General features: G+C 44.6%; 1 protein-coding gene across 2 annotated transcripts in view; it reads left to right on the forward strand.

Annotated features, from left to right (window-relative positions):
• Positions 1 to 1,909: 1,909 nt before the first annotated feature.
• The window catches only part of fhl3a (four and a half LIM domains 3a), a 54,720-nt gene continuing 34,578 nt past the window's right edge, over positions 1,910 to 22,051 (forward strand). For both annotated transcript variants that reach the window (XR_014569033.1, XM_083761024.1), the window contains exon 1: positions 1,910 to 2,181. Coding sequence is in view for 1 of the 2 variants with exons in the window: in XM_083761024.1 (XP_083617150.1) it covers positions 2,103 to 2,181 (79 nt within the window). In the remaining variant the exon portion in view is untranslated. The remainder of the gene's footprint in view (positions 2,182 to 22,051) is intronic.

A 22,051-nucleotide genomic window follows, 5' to 3' on the forward strand; every position in this document is an offset into this window, starting at 1 on the left:
TGAAAAACATTATAATAAGAAGAAGAAAACTAAGATTGGAGGTAAAGTTCATTCATTCTGCGTAAGGAGTTGTTGCAGCTGTGTCAAATGATGTCATTCATGTTTTTTTTTTTTTTTATATATATTTTTTATCCCACGATTTTGTAACCCATTTTTCACCCCTGTGTCAATCATCTAATGTGATCCTGGGCTCTACACACCCTCCGCCAACCTGGGGAGAGCAACGGACTTAACTCATGCTTCCTTCATGCTTGAGTGTCCAAGTTGCTCCTTTACACCTGACAGGGGGGAGTTTCCCTGGTTGGACGTAGCACGTGGAAGGAACATGTTATTCCAACCAGTTCCTTTCCCCTCCATCAGGCGCCCCGGCTGGCCAGGCAGTTTAGAGACCAGGATTACTGCATGTTTTTGTGAGGGTACCTACCCTAGGGGACACGGGGAGAACATGCAAACTCCAGTCTCCACACAGAAAGGCCCTTTTGACAACCCCACCTTCGGGTATGGGCACTGATGACGCGGAGGAGGAAACACGCCGCCAGCACCCACAGCGCCCCGAGCGGGAATCGAACCCAGGACCTTCTAGCTGTGAGGCGACAGCACTACCAACTGTGCCACCGTGCCCCCATGTCATTCATGTCTGATGTTGTCTTTTATATATATATATATATATATATATATTTTTAGCTCTGACTGACTTGAAAATGTATGCCCTGCTTGAGCGACGAGCCAATTTCCGTAAGCGTTTGACAAGTGTTCCATCTTGATCACTATATCTAATCAATTAGTTTGCACTTCCATATGTGCCATTATCCAAGTGCTTTACAATGTGTTACATACAGTAACCATCATGAAAGGCACCAACTTATATTGGGAGCAATTGCTGTCTTGCTTGAGGACACAAAGCCAGGGATGTGTGTGTGTGTGTGTGTGTGTGTGTGTGTGTGTGTGTGTGTGTGTGTGTGTGTGTGTGTGTGTGTGTGTGTGTGCGTGCGTGTGTGTGTGTGTGGTATAGGCCTATTTGTTTGTGTCCACACATTCTTTGGTGCATGACACGAGTACAGAGATCTGTTTTTTTATAATGCTTGTATGACATACAGTTGAACACACCATGAAGATAATTATGGAAAATGTTGACTTTTGAGCTCGACATTGGAGGCCTGTATCCTTAGAGACATGCTGGGGCGATAGGCTACTGGAACAATGCTATCTGTGATTGGGCTGGTGCTTGTGTCAACAATCAGTGTTTCACATGCCCAGGGCCAGGACAAATCTAGCTGTTTATCACATCCTGACTCATGGGAGCAGGTGTATGATTACTTTATATAGCCTAATAAAACAATAAAAAGCTGTTCATACTCATGTGCGAAGTCACAACCTCACCTTCAGCTGAATCATATGTAATAAATTAATGATATACCAGGACTGGAGGAGCAGACATATAAGATCTAAAAAATATTGCCATTTATGGGACACACAAGTTTTTCTTGGAAAAGCTAAATGCAGTGCACAATATATAGGCCCAACACACTGTGCACAAGCCTGGTATATTCATCAGTAGTAGCCTACACTGATTTCTAACCATTTCCCAGACTTTAGCCTCATGGGTCTAATTCTATTATTCAATAGGCATATCTTTTCATTTACTGCCTAGGCAGCCTAGCCTATAAGCAATATCAAAGTGAATGCTTTCTCATTTAAAAAAATATATATAAAATAGAAACAACAACAACAAACATTCTACAGAGATTCATGAAACGAGAATGTCGTTAAAAGAAGAAGAAGAAGGTGGAGGGGGGCGTCTCATTTACTACAAGATCACTTGTTTAAAAGGCCCAACTGGGAGCTCTCGTCCACATTGTGCAGTCTCTCTGCTCTCTAGTGCTGTTTGAAGTCGAGGGAGGGAGGAATTTTCTCCTCAATATTGGGGCGGGATCTTGTGACTCACTAGTAACTTCCTCAGTAGTAGGACAAAAGTAGCCGGTAGGCTGTAAGTAACAGTCTTCGCCCCAGAGGTTTGACTATAATAAGTGAAAGAAACAAAAGTTAACATTTTGCGTCTTGCAAGCTAGCCCGGGCGCAGAGAGTCAGTCCGCGTCGTTTGAATGTCTGCTCACACAGAGACGGAGGTGGGCTACGATCGCCAGGTTGCAAAGGTGCCCTCAACTGCTGACATAACTTCGGGTAAGCGTCACATCTTTCATGGACTTTTTCCGACTTTTTCAACATCATTCTTACGTTCCCGCTGCATTCCGCTGCGCTCTTTGACATCGCATATGGATACTTTTTTTTCTTTAAACAGTACAAGTTAACAATTTCAACTGTCCTTGGAGGAAGTGGTGAATGAAAAAAAATATATAGCATGAAAAGGAAATGTTGGAAGTGGTGACAGAAAATAAATAGCATTAAAAGGAAATGTATAACCATAAAGATACTGGGGATATGAATGAATGAATGAATGAATGAATGAATGAATGAATGAATAAATGAATGGATGGATGGATGACAGCAGTCCTATTACTGTAAATTATCATTGACAGATACATTTGAAGGACTATAGTGCCGTTGTCAACTTTTTAATTTTAAGGACCTCCATAACTCAGAGAGTGTTGTATGGGGTCCTATGGGCATGGACCCAGGCCTGTGGGTCTAAGGAGTAGTAGTAGGCTGTATGGGGTCCTATGGGCATGGACCCAGGCCCGTGGGTCTAAGGAGTAGTATGCTGTATGGGGTCCTATGGGCATGGACCCAGGCCCGTGGGTCTAAGGAGTAGTAGGCTGTATGGGGTCCTATGGGCATGGACCCAGGCCCGTGGGTCTAAGGAGTAGTAGGCTGTATGGGGTCCTATGGGCATGGACCCAGGCCTGTGGGTCTAAGGAGTAGTATGCTGTATGTATGGGGTCCTATGGGCATGGACCCAGGCCCGTGGGTCTAAGGAGTAGTATGCTGTATGGGGTCCTATGGGCATGGACCCAGGCCCGTGGGTCTAAGGAGTAGTAGGCTGTATGGGGTCCTATGGGCATGGACCCAGGCCTGTGGGTCTAAGGAGTAGTATGCTGTATGGGGTCCTATGGGCATGGACCCAGGCCCGTGGGTCTAAGGAGTAGTAGGCTGTATGGGGTCCTATGGGCATGGACCCAGGCCTGTGGGTCTAAGGAGTAGTATGCTGTATGGGGTCCTATGGGCATGGACCCAGGCCCGTGGGTCTAAGGAGTAGTAGGCTGTATGGGGTCCTATGGGCATGGACCCAGGCCCGTGGGTCTAAGGAGTAGTATGCTGTATGGGGTCCTATGGGCATGGACCCAGGCCCGTGGGTCTAAGGAGTAGTATGCTGTATGTATGGGGTCCTATGGGCATGGACCCAGGCCCGTGGGTCTAAGGAGTAGTATGCTGTATGTATGGGGTCCTATGGGCATGGACCCAGGCCCGTGGGTCTAAGGAGTAGTAGGCTATTGGAGATAATGGAGAAGGAGAAGACATTGTCCAATAGAGCGACACCTATAATGCTCAGCTCAAGTATTGGCTATCACACAAATCGAACCATGTCGATTGCCTATTTACAATGTTGGTTCAAAATGTGAGATTCCCCTGAACTCGGACTAAATGTGGTGTGTGTGTGTGTGTGTGTGTGTGTGTGTGTGTGTGTGTGTGTGTGTGTGTGTGTGTGTGTGTGTGTGTGTGTGTGTGTGTGTGTGTGTGTGTGTGCATACGTGTGTGAGAGAGAGAGTGTTGTTTGTGTGTGTGTGTGTGTGTGTGTGTGTGTGTGTGTGTGTGTGGGGGGGGGGGGGGTGCTTTGACAATTATGACAAGACTAAATACTTCACACCTTAGTGGAACACATTGCCTGGGGAGAAGCCTGGAAAGCAGAGCCATGAGAAAGCAGGGACCACTTCCTGTGACAATGAGGGGTCTGGTCTGCCTCTGGACCTTTTCTGTCTGCCTGCCTTTCTCGCTGTTTTAATTTCTTGTGCTTTTCAACTTCTACCTTCTCAGACAGACACACACACACACACACACACACACACACACACACACACACACGCACGCACGCACGCACGCACGCGTGCACACACACCTGTGTCCACCTATTCACATCGCCATGAAGGGACTGGTACCCCACTGCATACACTAGTGAGACGAAGAGAGAGAGAGAGAGAGGGAACAGCTCTGGATTATTGGATTTCTGACCCAGTGAACTGTGTTGAGTCAGGATCAACTCTCGCTATATGTATAGGCTGGCCAATGTATCAATATTATATCGATATTATCATGACATGATAACAGATAATGTGTCTGATTTTAGATATTGTTATATAGCTGTTCTTTCCTTGGAGTTTGCTTTCACTTTTTTTTTTAAAGTGCTTGAACAGAATTGTCAATACGATATTATTGTCACAATATCTATATACAAAGGCAGATTTGGCTAAAAAAAACATCACAATGTTTGATTTAGTCCAAGAAACTGCCTATAGCTGAGAGGTATGTGGATTGTGGACGTCTCAGGGCCAACAAAGTCCTCCAGGCTAAGCAGCTCTTCTTCTCCTTGAGAGCAGCAGGAAGTGGGATGTGGCAGTCTGGGATGGGTGTGTCTCTGTGTGTTGCGGCTTTAGAGTTTGTTTAGTGTATACACATAAATGCAGTACAGACTGTTAGTAGTAGTGCTAGAGGTTGTCGTTGTAGTGTGAGGAGCAGCGTCGTTGCTATCATCTTATCCGTGCCATTCTGTTTGCTGTAGCATAGCCGTAGAACCTTTAATCTGTGGAAAGTACAGTATAGGTGCTGTTGCAATTGTCTATGCAGAGGATTTCACAGGCCAATGTTATGATATAAAGATGCCCACATTGACCCTAACTACTGTTCCTGCCAACCACCACAACCATATTAGAGAACACCACGTTCCCAACAATGGGATGATTGTGTAATAATGAATCAGGCTTGAATGGACACTCGAATGCATACAATTTAATCACAATAAAAAAAGAAAAACGTGTTCTTTAGTTTTTCCCAGAAATATTTTCGAATTGTAATTTAATTGGAAAGCCTGTTTTCATACTTGTGTTACTTGTGATACCTGAGACAAGGAAGGAATGATGAGCCCCTCCTATTGTGTAGTAATTCAATTATTACACATTTGTTAAATATTAAATGTTCAGCAAAACAAATCAAAATTCAGGAATTTCCCTCTTTGTTATCATCATTTGAACCTGGCTTGATTCATTTGGATTGAATTACAACCAAACTGTGAGCCCAGAACATATCAATTAACTGAAATATCTCCGCTCTTCAGAACGATCACGTCACATCACAGCCATGGATGACATACTGCAGGAAACCGTTTGGCTGAAGACCTAAAGCTGTTTGCATGTTCTCAACTACTGAACAAATGCATAGCTCTTTTTGCCCCCGCCCCCCTTCTACTGACAACTGAACTGAACGTCCACTTTAAGAAGAATTTGGTGCCTGGGGCACCCTGCTGTCCTTCCTTACACAACTGGTGTTATATTTTTAACCCAGACTGCTCACAATAACAAGCAGAAAACAAAGCCCAAGCCATGACCAAAAATACAGTCATTCTGTCATATTCAGCGGCTGGGAACCTTGCCTTAGCGTATTGGCTATGCAATATTTTGTTTGCTTTTTTTTTCTTCCCTCTCACTCTGTCATTCACATCGGCGTTGGAGCGACACAGTTCCAGCCAGCCTCGACCACGGTCACATTCTTTGGAGGTCTCTGTTTTCTGAAGGTTAGCCCTGCGTGGTAGTTGGACTTGTGCCAGCTTTTTTTTGTTTTGTTTGAGTGGTGGGGTTGGGGGGGTGGTTGGCATCTTTTGAACCCTGCGGGCATTGATAATGATGGCAAAACGCTGGTCAAGTGTTTGCAGGTGGTTGGTAGCAGGATTAAAGCCGCTCGCTTTTCCGGATCTTTTATTGCCTTTCTAACCCCACAAAAGCTGTTTACTACTGTGCAATTGTCTCACGTTAACGCACAGCTTTGTGCACGTGAAAATATATACAGCACATGTACCATATTTCCCCAGAGTTAGCTGCTCTATTATGCTTTTAGGCCCTTTATTCAAGTTATGCGACATCTTCAACCCTCACTTCTGGCCATCTGGCCTTCTATTTTGTAGCCAGGCAGCCTGTTCCAATAGGCCGCGGGGGGGCACGTGGCTGGCAGCAGGAATATGTCTAGTATCCCTGAATGGAGGGATGTGACCTCAGGTTTCCTGCATGGGGAAGGCCAGGTGCTGTGGTGTTATTGTGAGGGGTGCAATGCTTCCTCCATGGACGCTTTGTTGGTAAATGGCCGAAACCTGATCCTTTGAGACAGGGCCCCCTTGGGAGCTAATAACCCCCCCCCCCACAACGCACGCACACACACACACACACACACACACACACACACACACACACACACACACACACACACACACACACACACACACACACACACACACACACACACACACACAGACACACGCAGTATGCTCTTCACAACTCAGTCATCCTGACTCTCTCTCTCTCTGTACCCTGGTATTCATTAATTCACGTGAAATTGTATGTATAGTGAACCTAAACTTTATATCAGCCACTAAGGGGATTAAAGGGTAACTTACACTATGCTAATAGAGTAATTACATGGTTCCAGGTATACAATTAGAGGTTTATACCTAGCACTTACCTGCAATTCTCAAAGGAAATGGCTTCAAAGGAAATGTCTTCAAAGGAAATGTAAAAAGGGAAGAAAAAAAAGGAGTATGTGTGGAAAAGTAAGCTGCAAACTCTAGTTTCATGCAATGCAATTATAATGTTTTGTGAAGAGTGGGGTTATGTGTTGCCTCGTTTGGCCTGTCACCTGTTCTCGTGTTCTGTGCTGTTGTTTTGCTCTACTTGATGTATTTTCTCCCTGTCCTGTCGCATACTGAATGCAAGGCAGTCCCACTCTTACCACATTCAAATGTATCATCTACACCAGCTACGTGTATATCACAATGAAACAGACGTTTGTTTGGGTGTGCGAATCCTGCCGAGTCACCAACTCGTCATCGCTCAAGGTCACGTCCGGTTTAAATCGACTGAGGAAGTGCGTGAGTCACACATGCACTGTTGTCTCAAAGCCTATACGAGCTGATTTACACTGCCATGCCGCTCACTGAGAACAACGGCAATGTGTCAATAATTTCCAGTTGAACATCACAGTGTTTGTCAGCGGCTGGCAAAATAGTCATACAGCAAACAATGTATACGTTACGCATAACAAGATAAATTCTCAACAGTAGGCCCCAGCAGATCGAGATCATAGGACGTGATGATGCAAGGTGTGTGGTGGCTATGAACGCAAGTGACTAACCTGCTGCCGCTCGTAATGGGATGCCAAATAAACCAGTCTGACTCTGCTCAGAAGTGCTTCATCGCAGCTTTCAACACAAATGACTCCCCCCGTGCTCTGCCCAAACGTGCACAGTCTCTAGAATTGCTCAATGCTTGAACTTCTTCAATGCATCGGTATGTATCTGTTTTTTTTTATGTCAAATTAACAGTACATTTCTACATGGTGAATTAAATGGAAGCCCATAAATAAATAAAATGACAGCTGGGCATAGTTTGTCAGAACAGGCCTCCAAAACCAACTCAGCAAGTCACATCAAGCAGAGTGCAGAAAGGGAGTAAGAGAGGGGAGAGGTGGGGGGAGAAGCAGAAATTGTAAGTCTGCAGACAAATTGCAGTGGTTTTTGTACAACTGGTAATGTGATGTGTATTATGAATTCATACATAAAGTAATGGTTATGTTGGGTTGCGGCTAATGGCTAAATCATAGGATAACCATGGTTAACAGAGGCACTTGAGGAGAAGAATGTGGGCTAGGGAGAATTTCTCCAGTACACGTGGTGTGTGTAATTTCACCCAGTTTATAGTGACATAGATCGTAGAGAGGAAATTCTTCAAGTAGCCCTGGGAACCAATGATTTCCAAGCCATGTGGCCCATAGGTCAGTAGCCTATTTCCTGTTTCCATAGCGTGATGCTGCTGGATGTAGAAGTACTGTACAAACATGACAGTATTACGTCGCATCAGGGATTACCCCCAATCCAACCCTTGGGCATTGGATGCAATTTTTGGGGGATGGCATCAAACATATTCAACTGGAGGGTACACGGTATGGTAGAAATGTTTTGAGTCTCTTCGGGATACCCATTCATTGGCGGCATCTAGATCACTGTGCTCACCCATGGCTACATTTAGAATTCCTTCTGTATACCTGTGCCTAATCGGTGCAGCACTATTGAATTGCTTCATCTAATTTGGAGAGGCAAACCTCTTGTTGCTTTATCCCACTGTAAATTCAGCAAAGGATATCCTTGTCTTCTCTACAATACGACCGGCGATAAAATGTTCCGAGAATGCTCCCACTCGCTTTTCACAACAGCCGTCTGTCGGCATTGGAATGAACTGACTGTTGTGTGTGGGGGGAGTAACTTACAGCCTGCTCGTCATCCTGTCCTTATTTGGATGTCCTTGCTTACCAGGCAGCAGGCACACACACACTGGCTTAATTGGACAATATTTTTTGAGGCCATGTGGCAATGCAGTCGATTAAGCACACTGTGATAAACAGCAGGCCTCAAACGAGGCAAAGAGGCCCGAGGCTCAGGCTGGCACCTTTCGAAACAACCGCAGAGACAGAGAGCATGTCAGCGAAGCATTATCGCCACAGCAGCATAATTAGCAGCAGGACTCCTTCGCCATAGCAGTTTTGTCTTGAGAGGCAATTTGGCCTTTGTGCAATTTGTGTTCTTTGACATTCCGGCCCTGTCTGCAGTGTAGTGGTGTGTCTTTATATGGCTGGTCACCGTCCTCGCCCCATGCTGGCTTCCGCCGTGCTTACTGCCAGGACTAGTTCGTTATACTGCTGATTAACTTCCTTAATAGTTAATGAGGTGGGCCTCAACATCTGCAAAGCATAAACCCCAAATGGCTGTATCATGGCAGACAAAGCGTAATCAGAGGAATGCGTGCGGTGGTAGGGCTGGCATGTGGGTGGGTGTGCAATGTGTCCGTGCAAGTGTGCACATGCGTGCGTCAAAAACTAAAGGCATCTTCTGTGTTGCAATAAATTGACTTACCCTGGATGACCCCGAGGGACTTGTTGGAATTTGTTAAAAGCTGTTTCAGTTGTAGATATATGTGTATTCTTCCCTCTCTGTGAAATACATAGGTGTTTATTAGGAGCACAGCTGTGAGAGTGCGTTCCCCCCACTTAAAGTAAACAGCAGCAAATCCCTGCTCTGCGTGGTGAAACTGTTGAGCCATCAAGAATGTGACTCCTTATCGGGGGTCGCACGACTCCTCACATTGCCTTCTCTCCTCAGTCCTCATTAATAGACGCACTCACGCGCACGCACACACACACACACACACACACACACACACACACACACACACACACACACACACACACACACACACACACACACACACACACACACACACACACACACTCACACACACTATCACATTTAATTGATTTCAAAAATTGCAGATCCACAAGCTTGTGTTGCAACATGTTGTGAGCTTGTAGACTGCCTACCTTTCCTATATTTGTGAAAAATGAAAAAAAAATCTAATCAGGTTTTAAAATAGATTTTCCACAAAAAAGTGGTGGGCAGGCTATAGGACTCCAAAATTGGGATCCGCATCGGACCCACAAATCAGGCATCAGTCGGGGGCTCTAATGGAGACAGGCTGATACAGGCCAGGCTCGCCACTTGCGTTGAGGTGTGAGCTATAGTGACAGTCACTGGACCCATAAATCCAAGTGTATATGACAGTTGCCCCTTTTCTAATGTACACAGAGAGGAGTGTATTTGGCAGTGACCGGACTGGCGTGTAAAGGAAGTCAAAAGTGAAGGTCAGTGTTCAGGAGAAGAGACGCCGAAAGAGGTTTTCTTTTTTCAGGGGGACCGGATATAGCTCTTGCCCTCCTATGCCTCCCTTTTGTTCTCTCACCTTCAACGGGGACGCTTGCCGTCCAACTCGTAGTTCACGCTATGCCTTGGTTTGGGAGGAGCCATACATGGGAGAGAAAGTGTCCTTGGCCGTGTCTATAAAAGGACGGCAGCTCCTCAACGCGGAAGACGACAATGATTTATGACAGGGACGAGTAATGGAGAGCCGAGGAGGGATTTCTTGGCTGTTTCCTCAGTAGGAGAGAAGAGGGGAGTGTGTGAGGAGATGGGATGGAGAGGGGCGTCACCCCAAAACGCACCATTAATGCCTGTAGGAACATCTGTCAGCGAGTTGTCACAGGCCGAGCTTAATCAGAGACAAATGCGAGTCCCTACCGAGTACTCATGCTCCGTATACAATATTTGCATGGTGGCCTAACTTCATACTTTGGGGTGGGAGGGGGGGGGGGGGGGGCTATGGATATGGGCTTGATGTATTAAAGTATATGATCTTGCAGTACCACCAACAATGTGTATCCTTCTGCAAAATAAATCAGACATTTTTAAATCAACACTTCAAACATGGCTTCTCAAGATAAACCGATCACCACGCGATCACTGGTCTAAAGCCTTGTACGGAACCAACCTACAAGGTGGAAAGAATGTAATGCATGGTGTTGTTTTATAGGTGAAGTGCCTTTTGTAAACATTGTTAATTTTTTTATTCCTTTTTGCTTATATCATCTTCATGCATGAGCTTTAATGTAGCTAACTCTGGCCCAGTGATTATGTTGTTGATGGCCAAATTTGGCCAGATTTGACCAAAACCGCCGTGCACTTTGACTAATACTTTTAAATGTTTGTACTGGTCTGGAGAAACTCCACACACTTTTCTTCTTTACCACAACAAATGTAGAGCACTTAAGAAAAGGAGAATGTTGTCATTCTGTCGGTATTCAACATTACACTATCATTCACCTTATGTCACTGAAGTTCTTAGACTCTGTGTGGTGAGATCATTGTTTGACAGAATGTTCACAAGCCACAGATCGCATTGAGCTCAGGATGTTTGTAGTAATTGGACATAACTCAATCCAGAGGGAGATCAGAGAATCCACCATGAACACATTTACCAGATGGCTCACAGACCAGAGATAGTTGATAGTTGATTGTTGTTGTTGCTTCTTCTGTTGTCCAGTCAGGTGTACTGATGCAGCGTTTACCTTCTGATCCCAAAGCAACGTACTCTCGTCTCGGCTAATGGCTGTCACGATTATGACATTTTACTTCAGTCAGTAATTGTCACTCAAATGATTGCGACAATTTCATTGTGTTTGAACACTGGAACATTACAAATAAAAAATTACATTTCGGTATGGCTTTTAGGTGCCCACACTGCACAGGGCAGATATTACAAATAACTAAAAAAAAGAAAACATGAATAGTGGAATAAGCTCTGCTCGGCTGAGCTTGTAGATCTGCTACTGTATTTCCACTATTTTTGAATATAGTATGATAGTACAGTAGTATAAATACTTTTAACGTGATTATGACGACTATGAAAAATCTAATTACGATTGCGATAGGCCTATAGCTTTCGCTCCTATGGCATTGGAAAATAATCTAAAATCTGAAATGGTCAGTCAAAACTCAAAGCAATAGCTTTATTAGAAATTGCTAAAGGTAATACTTAATAAAATCTCATTAACCCATTCTGACCGTGCACCCATTTTGGTGTTGGCCTCATGTTATGCTTTAGCTATTGGAAAATAGCAGATCTACAAGCTCATATCGCGCCACCGAGTGGCGCGATACGAGCTTGTAGGTCTGCTATTTTTGTAAAAATCGAAGAGCGACTGACATTTCTAGAATCTGATCTCAGGTCAGAATGGGTTAATCAGACCAGTGTGTGTCCATGTGGAAACCTCGTATGAATCTGATCTCAGGTCAGATGGTATAGTACTGTATGTCTTGAAACACGTGGCGTGAAACTCGACCTACCATGTGACACCTCTCTGACCATTTATATGGAACCACAACAACCCTGACCCTGCCGTGGAGCCGACAGCTGATCCAACCAGCACGTTTAAATCCAATCTTTAAAGACAACTCTAGACATTTTCTTTAATTCCTCTCTCTCTAGTCGTTAGTGTATAATATGTGAGTCAGGAATGAAATAATTAACGTGGTTGTGGTTTTGTAGAGTTGACGCTGGGCTTTTAAACGTTCCAGAGTAGGGTATACACCGGGTGACATCACCAATGTACGAGCTGAATTGCTGAGCTTGACTATCCTTCTGTTTACTGCAGTATAGTTCTCGGTGACGGAAGCCCAAATTTAATATGTATTTGGTCGTGGACCCCCATTTGAAAATGAGCTTGAGGTATATACTGTGTATACTGTGTACGGGTTTACGTGGTTAAGTTGATTTTGATGCTGCTAACTCTTTTTAGAACTTCCATTTGGAAGTTCCTCAAGGACCCCCTGGGAGTCCCTGTACCCTAGTTTGAAAGCCACTGCTGTATGGTATAGTACAGTTCTGAGAAAACAGACAAACAAACTAAGCAGGCAGCTGTCACCGCTATAATCAGGACAGACCTCTTCCTTTCCACCCCCCTTTTTTTTTATTTACAGCAAATGTGTAATATTTCAGTGTTTTGAGTGGTGCAGCCACTCCAATGACCAGCAATGTCCGTCCCTCCCTATGTCTGTCCCTATGTCTGTATGTCCCTCTGTATGTATAGGGTACCAACTGGTGACAAAGTGGCGCTGTCGAGCTTCACACTGTGCACAGATGCATGATGGGAAGCTGAGTATTAGTATTGGGATGCTGAGACCACTAGTCAGACACCACTACTCAGACACCCACTAGTCTAGTCAGACACCCACTAGTCAGACACCCACTAGTCAGACAACCACTATTCAGACAACAACCAATCAGACACCCACTAGTCAGACACCCACTAGTCAGACAACCACTATTCAGACAACAACCAATCAGACACCCACTATAGTCAGACAACCACTATTCAGACAACAACCAATCAGACACCCACTAGTCAGACAACCACTATTCAGACAACAACCAATCAGACACCCACTAGTCAGACAACCACTAGTCAGACACCCCAACAGCACCACTTAGTTCAGACGGGTCTGATTTTACATCATTTGAGGTAAAGCCATTATGTTATAGCCTATTAGTGCTATGTGTGGGTTAGGACGGAGGAGTTGCTTCATAGTTCACTTGTTCTTGTGCCTAGGACAGCCTAGCGCAATCAGACAATATCACTGGGCCACTTTATTTTGCAATGGAAGATCCCCAGATACATTTGACTTAGGATCCAAACTTTCAGGTCTGTAGTCTGTACCTCTGAGGGCGTGCAAGTGGAACCAAATGGACCGGTAGTTTGGTTCCATTTTACACCCTCTTACTTACTCTCTTAAGTAAGTAAGTAAGTAAGTGTACACTCTTGGAGTTATGGGGGGTCCGTGGCCTAATGTATACCAAACTGTGGGGTCCTTGAAATGACAACCACTGATGTAGCGTATGTGATATTGAAGGAATAGGTTACCATATTATAACCCCCTCCCTCTCCCCTCCCTCTCTTCACTGAAGCTCAGCTCAAACACAGCATACTGTACACATTTACTCTATTCTTCTCAAAGAGTCTGGCAAACATCACTAAGTTGTTTGTTCTTTTACTCTTTTTTTTGTACATTTCTTTTTTCCTTTTTTTTTTGTAAAGTTTCACCATACGTTAACAATTGGGTCGGTGCTTTAAGGGACCTAGGCATCCAGCTTAAAGCAGAACCACATCCAATGCTGGCAGTGGAAATGAGATCAATGGGGTAGAATGGGGGCCAGACGGTGAGCAAAGCACAGCATAGGGCCAGTGACACTAGAACCATGACTTCACCCTGGAAGTATTCAGCACCCCCCTCCCCCCAAGCCCCCCCCCCTCCCCCCTCCCCCTACTCCCTTCCCTCATCCCCTTCGCCCGTTTTCCCAACGCTGGTAAAATAGAAGCGGTTTAGGGTTTGAGCCTAGCTGAAAAAAGAATGAAGTAATGAAGTAAATGTTGTAATCACGACATCAGTGTCGTGATTACAACATTTAAGTTGATGATTCATGAGTCATAGTAGAAATGATTGCGATATATGTTTTTATTGTGTTGTCGGGATTCGGATTGCCTTGTGTAGGCTTTTAAATTGCACAGGCCCAGGTATGACAAATAACTTCTTTAAAGGACAACTTCACCACTTTTCAACCTGACATATAATTGGTCCTCAATAAGGATCATAATAAAATACCGGTACCACAATTCTTTTTATACTCCGCCTGTGTCTCATGGGAGGGCTGTGGGCAGTTCAGAAAGCCATTCACCAAGTGACATCATCGATGGGGAATCCAAGCTAATAGAAACTGCAGGCTTTCTATTCCTGAAAAGTTGCGATTCGAACATGGAAGGCATCGTGACGATAATAAAAATCTAAATATATATATATTTTGAAATAATTAAAATGATGATAGATAGATAGATTGAAAAGTGGTCCTTTAAATATACAAAGAAATGACTGACAAATGTAATCATTCATTTTATACTTAAAAAATACATATATGGAAATAGCTGTTTTACTTGCTTACAATGTGTCACAAACACGGTTTAAAATGTTTGAAGATAATGACCATTTTGCTAAATAATTGCAATTATCTCAAATGATTGTAATTGTTGTGACAGGCCTTAGGTAGAGTTGATGAGAAATCAATAAATCATCAAGACAGTACAGTGGGCACCCTTTACATGCTTGTGTGTGATGGGCTAGGACTGCCTCCAGTATAGTCTTAACCATAATTATTTGTTTCTATTCTTTTTGCCAGGTGCTTGAAAAGCGCCTGGACTACATTTGCTACTCCCTCTAGTATAGCGACCACAGTGTGCACTTTTTCATGATTGGCCTCGTCTCTAGGCTGGCCTCTAAGCCAATGGGAGACTTTCCCATAAAACCCATAGTCTGAACGGCATTAAAATCCATACTGTGAGTCTGAACGCCGCAACGTGAAGCCGCGAGCTGATACGCAGAGGCTGCGGCACACACACTGATTATCCCATTCTGACCTGAGATCAGATTCATACGAGGTTTCCACTGGACACATGCCGGTCTGACGAACCCATTCTGACCTGAGATCAGATTCTAAAAATGTCAGTCGTTCTTCGATTTTTTTCAAAAATAGCAGACCTACAAGCTCGTATCGCGCCACTCGGTGGCGCGATATGAGCTTGTAGATCTGCTATTTTTCAATAGCTAAAGCACGACATGATGCCAACACCAAAATGGGTGCCCGGTCAGAATGGGTTATACGGTAGATGTTCATAATCGAGATCTTTCTGCACCTGGCATTTATGACTGAGTCATTCTTGTTTTTAAACATTTTAACAGTTTGATTTACCACTTAAGCATTGTTTTGTACTCCGTCGAATAATATACGTTGCATTGTGACATGAGGTTATTTTCACTATTTTACACACAATGACATGCCCAAAATACCCTGAAGAAGGTTGTGCTGGCCGCTATGTGTGCAGGGTTATCCCAGTTTTAACTTCTATTCTGAACTAGCCACTTCATATAAAAATTGTCACCAGAAGAGTGCCTTGGTTTCTTTTTCCTGCCCAAAATTGGGTTTGGTTACTAATTGATTTTGATTAAATGATCAATCATGAACCCATATGCAACCCTGTAACGGACAAGCATGTGTTGCATCGCTGCACGCCGAATACATCAGTGTACGGTACTCGTGTCAGGCATAAAGCACTTCTCTTCTGAAGTGCCCGTGACCCATATATATCCCGGTAATTTACACTTTGTGTCAGGAAAAATGTGTGATTGATGAACAGGCCAACAGAGCCTTCTGCTATAAGCGTCACACTGTCTTTGTTGGAGTCGGTTTTCTGTTCCTGGTGTTCCTTAACTATACAAGCAAAGAATTCCCCCTATAGCACCTTTGATAGAAACGAGGAACGGGATAAAGGGGGGGGTATAGGCTCGGGCAAGGGGGGGGGGGGGGTGTTGTTAATAGATTGAAAGAGATAGACAGGTCTGCGTTGGGAAGAGCAACATAATTCAAACCACGCTATCAGTGTTTACCAAAGCACCTGTGCTCACGTTGTCTCTTCATTTAACAAACTGGAGCTGCAGGACTTTGCATTTTATCACTTGTAATGAATTAGGTAGGGAAGATGAATGGTGTTTTGCATGGCTGCATGATAAAGAGATCCCAGTGTGTGACAGTATAGGGAGATAAGGAGCTGACGGATTGCAGGCTCTCCTCTGGCAAAGTCGAGCAACTCGCAATTGGATTTCTGAACTTGCAAAGCCTTTTTCCTCGACACTCTATACTGCCGAACCTCGGACAAGTCGTCCGACGACGAGGTCCGCGGTCTGACTAAAGGGAGTAATAGAGTGGCTATTTTCAGACAATGGCGACGATGATCTGTCTCTGTCTGTCAGTCCGTGTTTAGTTACAGTCTGACACGCCCCCATTCTTAATGCCGCCGTGATTTAACTGCCGTGCCCGTGACCCCCTCTGTTGACCATGTTACCACAAGATCAAACTCATCTACCCCTATAGCGGTGTGGGCGGACGATGACACCGAAAAAAAAAAAACAATGTGTCAGCAATACACACACATAGAGGTTATGTGTGAACGAAGAGAGTGACTGTATATACGCAGGGCCTTGGTTTGAGACCCAGACTGGAGGACAACAGTCAGAAAAGGTGGTTGGGGGTGGAGGAGGGGGGGTATTGGGGGAGAAGGGGCGGTCCTGGGCATGGCAGTATGATTTATGGACACGTTTGAAGTGAGCTCATTCCAGCCACACGGCCTTGTCTGCTGCATTTCAGAGCCGGGGCGTTCTCCTGGCGGTACGGAGGTGGGAGGAGGGTGTGTGTGTGTGTGTTTGGGGGGAGGGCATTAGGTGACCCTCAGTTCACTGACCTCAACTGGTGCACCCCTCACATATGCACTTCCTGATTTTGCGGCAATTCATCAACGCAAGCTGGGCTGTGCCGATGCTAAAACTAGCAGCCCAGGCGTTCAATTAGACACGTGACTACACTCTCCACCGGCAAGCCGCGTGAAGGTCAAAGACAATGGGGAGACAGAGAGAAAGTAGGAAAAAGAGGTGGTCCTATTTCTTGAGTCCGCTGGGAATCATAAGAATTGGGTCACGGGAGAGACGTGTTCTGCCACAATCCTAACTCGCTAAAGGGGGGGGGGGGGGGGGCTTTAGTTTCCATTGGGCAAAGCTACCAAAGTGTCGTAATCTTCCGATGCAATCACGGTGATTTTAATCATCAACTACAGTTTCGATTTTTCCTACGCAGTCTCACCAGTGCTGACATCATTGTTTGAGCGCGCAAAGATCCCTCATCGTCTGTTGTATCAGCGAGGACTGTTGGGCTAAGAGGGGTGACTTGGCAGTAGTCGGCCCCAAACACATCATCAGGCCAGTTCCAATTCATCATCTGCTATCCGTCTTGTTTAGATTGGTATTACCAAGAACTGACAACTTTGTTTGAAACTCATTTCCTAAATATATCAAATTGTTTGATCTTATCAGCATCATTTATGTGAGCAAGAAAAGCCGGGGATTGTGACTATGAGCAGTAATTACACTCAGCGGGAAGTCCCCACAAAGAGACTTAAACAAACTGCTGGTGTGTGTATGCAGCTGCTTTGCTGGGTCCGCTCTTCCTGCACAAGTCACCCATTGTCCCCCGAGACAGGCGGCTGCTGTCGACATGTTTATTTTCTCGTGCTTGAGCCCTCTGTCTTCTCTCGCTTTGCATAACGCACGAGTGTGTGCGTGCGTGCATGTGTTTGTGTGGTGTACACATTTCCCTGCGATTTGACCATTTCAGGTTTTTTGTAGTTCGATTAATTGGAGGCGTTAATCGAAAAATGTCGTTCTTTTTCAATTTTCACCTTATGTGACAAAGGCATTAGTCAAAGCATTGAAGAGCTTGTAGATTGGCTGATTTCAGAGAGCCACACTGTCGTGCAAAAAAAGCCTTAACAGAATATGTTTCTGTCTCTCGTTACTTTGCCTTTTTACATGTCTGTGTCAGCCTGTTTACACTTTGTGCGCCTGCTATTCCTCGTGAGTGGGACTGTGTACATATACTATATGTGTGTGATGTTCATCCGAGAGAGGGAGATGTGCCAGAGATGTCTCTGTTTGGGGTGACGTGGGGTGGGGGTGGGGGGGGGGGCAGGAAGAAGAAGCACAGTGTGTGTTCATTTTGTATTGGACCCCTCATTGTTTTTGCCCCCACACTGGTCAAAGGGGTCATCGTCCAGCAGGAAATGAACCCAGCTTTGCTCTCACAGCCAATAGCAGAGGAAAGGACAGAGACATTTGTTTTTACGACTGGAAAATGGCAAGCAAAGATGTTTCAAAAAGGAGTCAACATGACTGAAGACAAATGTCTCTCTCTCTCTCTCTCTCTCTCTCTCTCTCGTCACCACACCTATTTTTAGGTCACCACTCACCAGTGTTGTACAATGGAAATGGATGGAGTGTGTGCTGTTAAGCTCAACGTACAGCATTGTACAGTCATTTTCCAGGCACCTTGGGTTTTACGATCAGTTTATGCACCTTTAATGTTCTTGCAGATACTCATAACTGATGCAGTACTTCAACTTTATTATGTTGACATTCTGGCAGACAAGCTGCCTTCTTCGAGATTGAACACATAGCATAGATATATATTGTGTATATATAGTCGATAAAACAGGTGTTTCCAATCAGGGCAATCATTATATCAGCAGACTAGAAATTAGGCCTCCGGCTGTAACTAAGTAGTAGGGGTGTAACGATACAACGATATATCGAAAAACCGATTTTACAGTTTCAAGAATCGAAGTATGTTGAAATGTAAACGGCAACATTGACTTTGTCTCGTATTGTTTTGCACTGGAAATAATCTGTATCGAATCGCTTGCAATGCAATTAATTGATTGTATCAATACAAAATACAACGCACTGAAGTGCATTGTATTTAGAAAGAAAAAAAACCAAAACATAGATGTCTATGTATTTGCCAGAGAATCACCATTTACTTATTTATATCCACATTCATACTTTTTCCCTTAAAAAAAACCCTGCACTATCCACATGTTTCACACAGATTTAATTTCTTTGCTGAATAGTTACTGTATCGATTTTAAATCAATGATTCGTATCGTGTCGTATCACCACAATGAACCAATATCGTCCATGTATCGTATCGTCAACCATGTATCGCTGTTAAAATGTCCCGGCCGTAACTTGTTCCTCAAAGGGAGCTAGCTCTCTCGGCGTGGCTTGGTGGTCTGCTTGGTCTGCTGAGTCGGAGATCAGGGTTCGATACTTCGATTCCAGCTCAGGGTGGTGGTAAACGTTACGTATGTATATATTTATATATAGGAACATCACTGAAGATGTGTCCCAGAAGGGGATGTATCTTTCATTCAAGTAAAAAAAAAAGTAGTACTTTTCCATGACTCCCTGCAGCACCATCATCTGCCTCTCATGCATATGCATGTTGCCCGAGCAGTGCAGCGATTGGTATATTAGTATCGCAACGCAAGGCTATATACCGTAGCACCATCCCTCTTTTTGATGCACTGATCAGAATCCGTATTTCAGTCTTTGGAGTCAAAATAGCCGCTCTACAAGCTCACAACGCGACGTGTCTTGAGCTTGTAGAGCGGCCATCTTTCAGTGACACCATGCCCCAACCAAGTATAACCCATTCTGAACGGGCACCCATTTTGGTGTCGGCATCATGTCATGCTTTAGCTATTTAAAAATAGCAGATCTACAAGCTCATATCGCGCCACCGAGTGGCGCGATACGAGCATGTAGGTCTGCTATTTTTGAAAAAAATCGAAGAACGACTGACATTTTTAGAATCTGATCTCAGGTCAGAATGGGTTCATCAGGACCAGTGTGTGTCCGGCGGAAACCTCGTATGAATCTGATCTCAGGTCAGAATGGGATAACTCAGGGACATGGTGGTGCCCTCCGTGAACCCTGGACAGGATGAAGTGCAGGGCCCTATGTCACCGCCCAAGGTTTTATGGTGCTGGGGAATGAGGGCACTGTTTACAGGTTGCCAGGGAGATGTGCACGAGAAGGGAAAAAATGGCTGCATATAACTGGAAATGACTCCGACCTTATTCATCTCAGTCATTTCACATTTGGCAGGTTCACCTCCCTCCTGCTTCTTTGGGCCAACGTAATGTTTTCTTTTTTTCTCCATCTTTTTCTTCTGCTCACATAATTATGAGCCCATCATTTCAAGACTAGAGAGAGAACTGGAGGGGTGGGTGGGTTTTTTTTGTTGTTGAGTGAGAGCAGTTTGGTCTGTTGCACTTGTGGGAGATAATATGCACAGCTGTTCTCAAGAAGGAGAGGTTCTTCTCCTCCCTTCTCATATAGTGGGCAAAGTCCACGGCATCACTCACACGTATGCACGCACACACTGGCTTAAGTTTCTAACATTTTTCTACAAATTTGATAAATGGCCACAATTGCTGCACGTCAATGCGTTGCGAGCTTGTAGATGTGCAATCAAACGACAAAGTATATGCAAACTTACTTACTTACTTGTATAAAATGAAGCATAAAATAGGGCTTAAGTGGATAAAAAAAGCAGTGAACCCTGTGGTCAGGTTGGTACCATCACTTCAGCCACGAGTCAGAGTTGCTTCTCTGTGCGTGCGTGGCCGTGTCAGGAATAATTGCTAACAGTCGTGCGGTTTTGCAGAGCACATTTGCGTGTGGTCATCGAGGCGTGCTCAGATTGCTGAGTGTGCAGCCCCTGAAACCCGAGCCCCGCTCCTTGATGCCCCCGCGTGAGCTGTGCTGACTCAGCGACGTCATACCAGACCACCTGGGGGAACGTGACCAATCTGGGGGGGAGCCATTTTGGGTCTTTCTGGTTCAGACTCAACCTTGGGTGTTTTGCACACCGTGGGTTACAAATAGCCGTGAACCGCTTGGTTCAGACGTTCGCACTGTGCCTCCCAATTCCCAATGTCAGACACATGGTTGGTTACTTTGACCAGACAATTTAAAAAAATAAGAAAAAAAAGTCTGGTTTATGCAATAATAAAATGTTTATAAGGTTTAATTTCTGCACCCTCAGAGTTAGGAGTTTATTGTCCACAATGTTGTCGGTCCATTTGACAAGTAAATTAAGAAGTTGAAGAAGTTGACGAGGGTGACTTGTCATTTGTATGCCTTCAAACCAGGAAGGATATGATATTTGAATTGTCTCTAGCAGAGGAAATGAAATACACAGACGGGGAAAAGAGACCACATGTTATCTTTTCACCCCGAGATAGTGGACCAGGCTCTGATATCTGCTATACTGTACATTTGTCATGGAACATCTACTTGACTTCTCTTCTTACATGTACAGTATTAGCTCCTTAAACAATCTGGGGATGAATATAGTTTTACTTTATGTTATGCTGTATCTCATATACCTTATTTTATGTATGTAGCTCGTTCTTACTGTTATTGCCCCCAGTAATTTTGTCATAAAGTATATGTACCGTTATCCGTGCGTGTGTGTGCAGTGTGTGTGTGTGTGTGTGTGTGTGTGTGCGTGCGTGCGTGCGTGCGTGCGTGCGTGCGTGCGTGCGTGCGTGCGTGCGTGCGTGCGTGCGTGCGTGCGTGCGTGCGCGTGTGCGTGCGTGCGTGAGTGTGTGCGTGTGTGCATGCGCGCTCACTCGTGCATGCGTGCACATATATAGCTGAAGCTTTGCAGTATAGTAACATAATAAACATTTTGTCCGGCGGTAGTAAAGGCAAACATAAATAGGCATTAGGGAGAGGTCAAGTCAGAGTCACAAATGATAGTGTCACTTTTCCAGTAAAGATATTGCATCAGAAGGGCTCCTCCTGTTTCCCTGCAGAGGAATGGTCTAGTAAAAACATCATCCTCCCCAGGGGTGCTGCAAAGCACTAAGTGAATTAGCCCTGTTTCGAGTTAGAGTACCCTGACCTGACGCAGCATACAGTACAGTACAGTACAGTACAGTACGCCATAAC

The sequence above is a fragment of the Protomyctophum parallelum genome (genome assembly GCF_964188405.1).
Source record: "Protomyctophum parallelum genome assembly, chromosome: 3".
NCBI classification, from domain to species: Eukaryota; Metazoa; Chordata; class Actinopteri; order Myctophiformes; family Myctophidae; genus Protomyctophum; species Protomyctophum parallelum.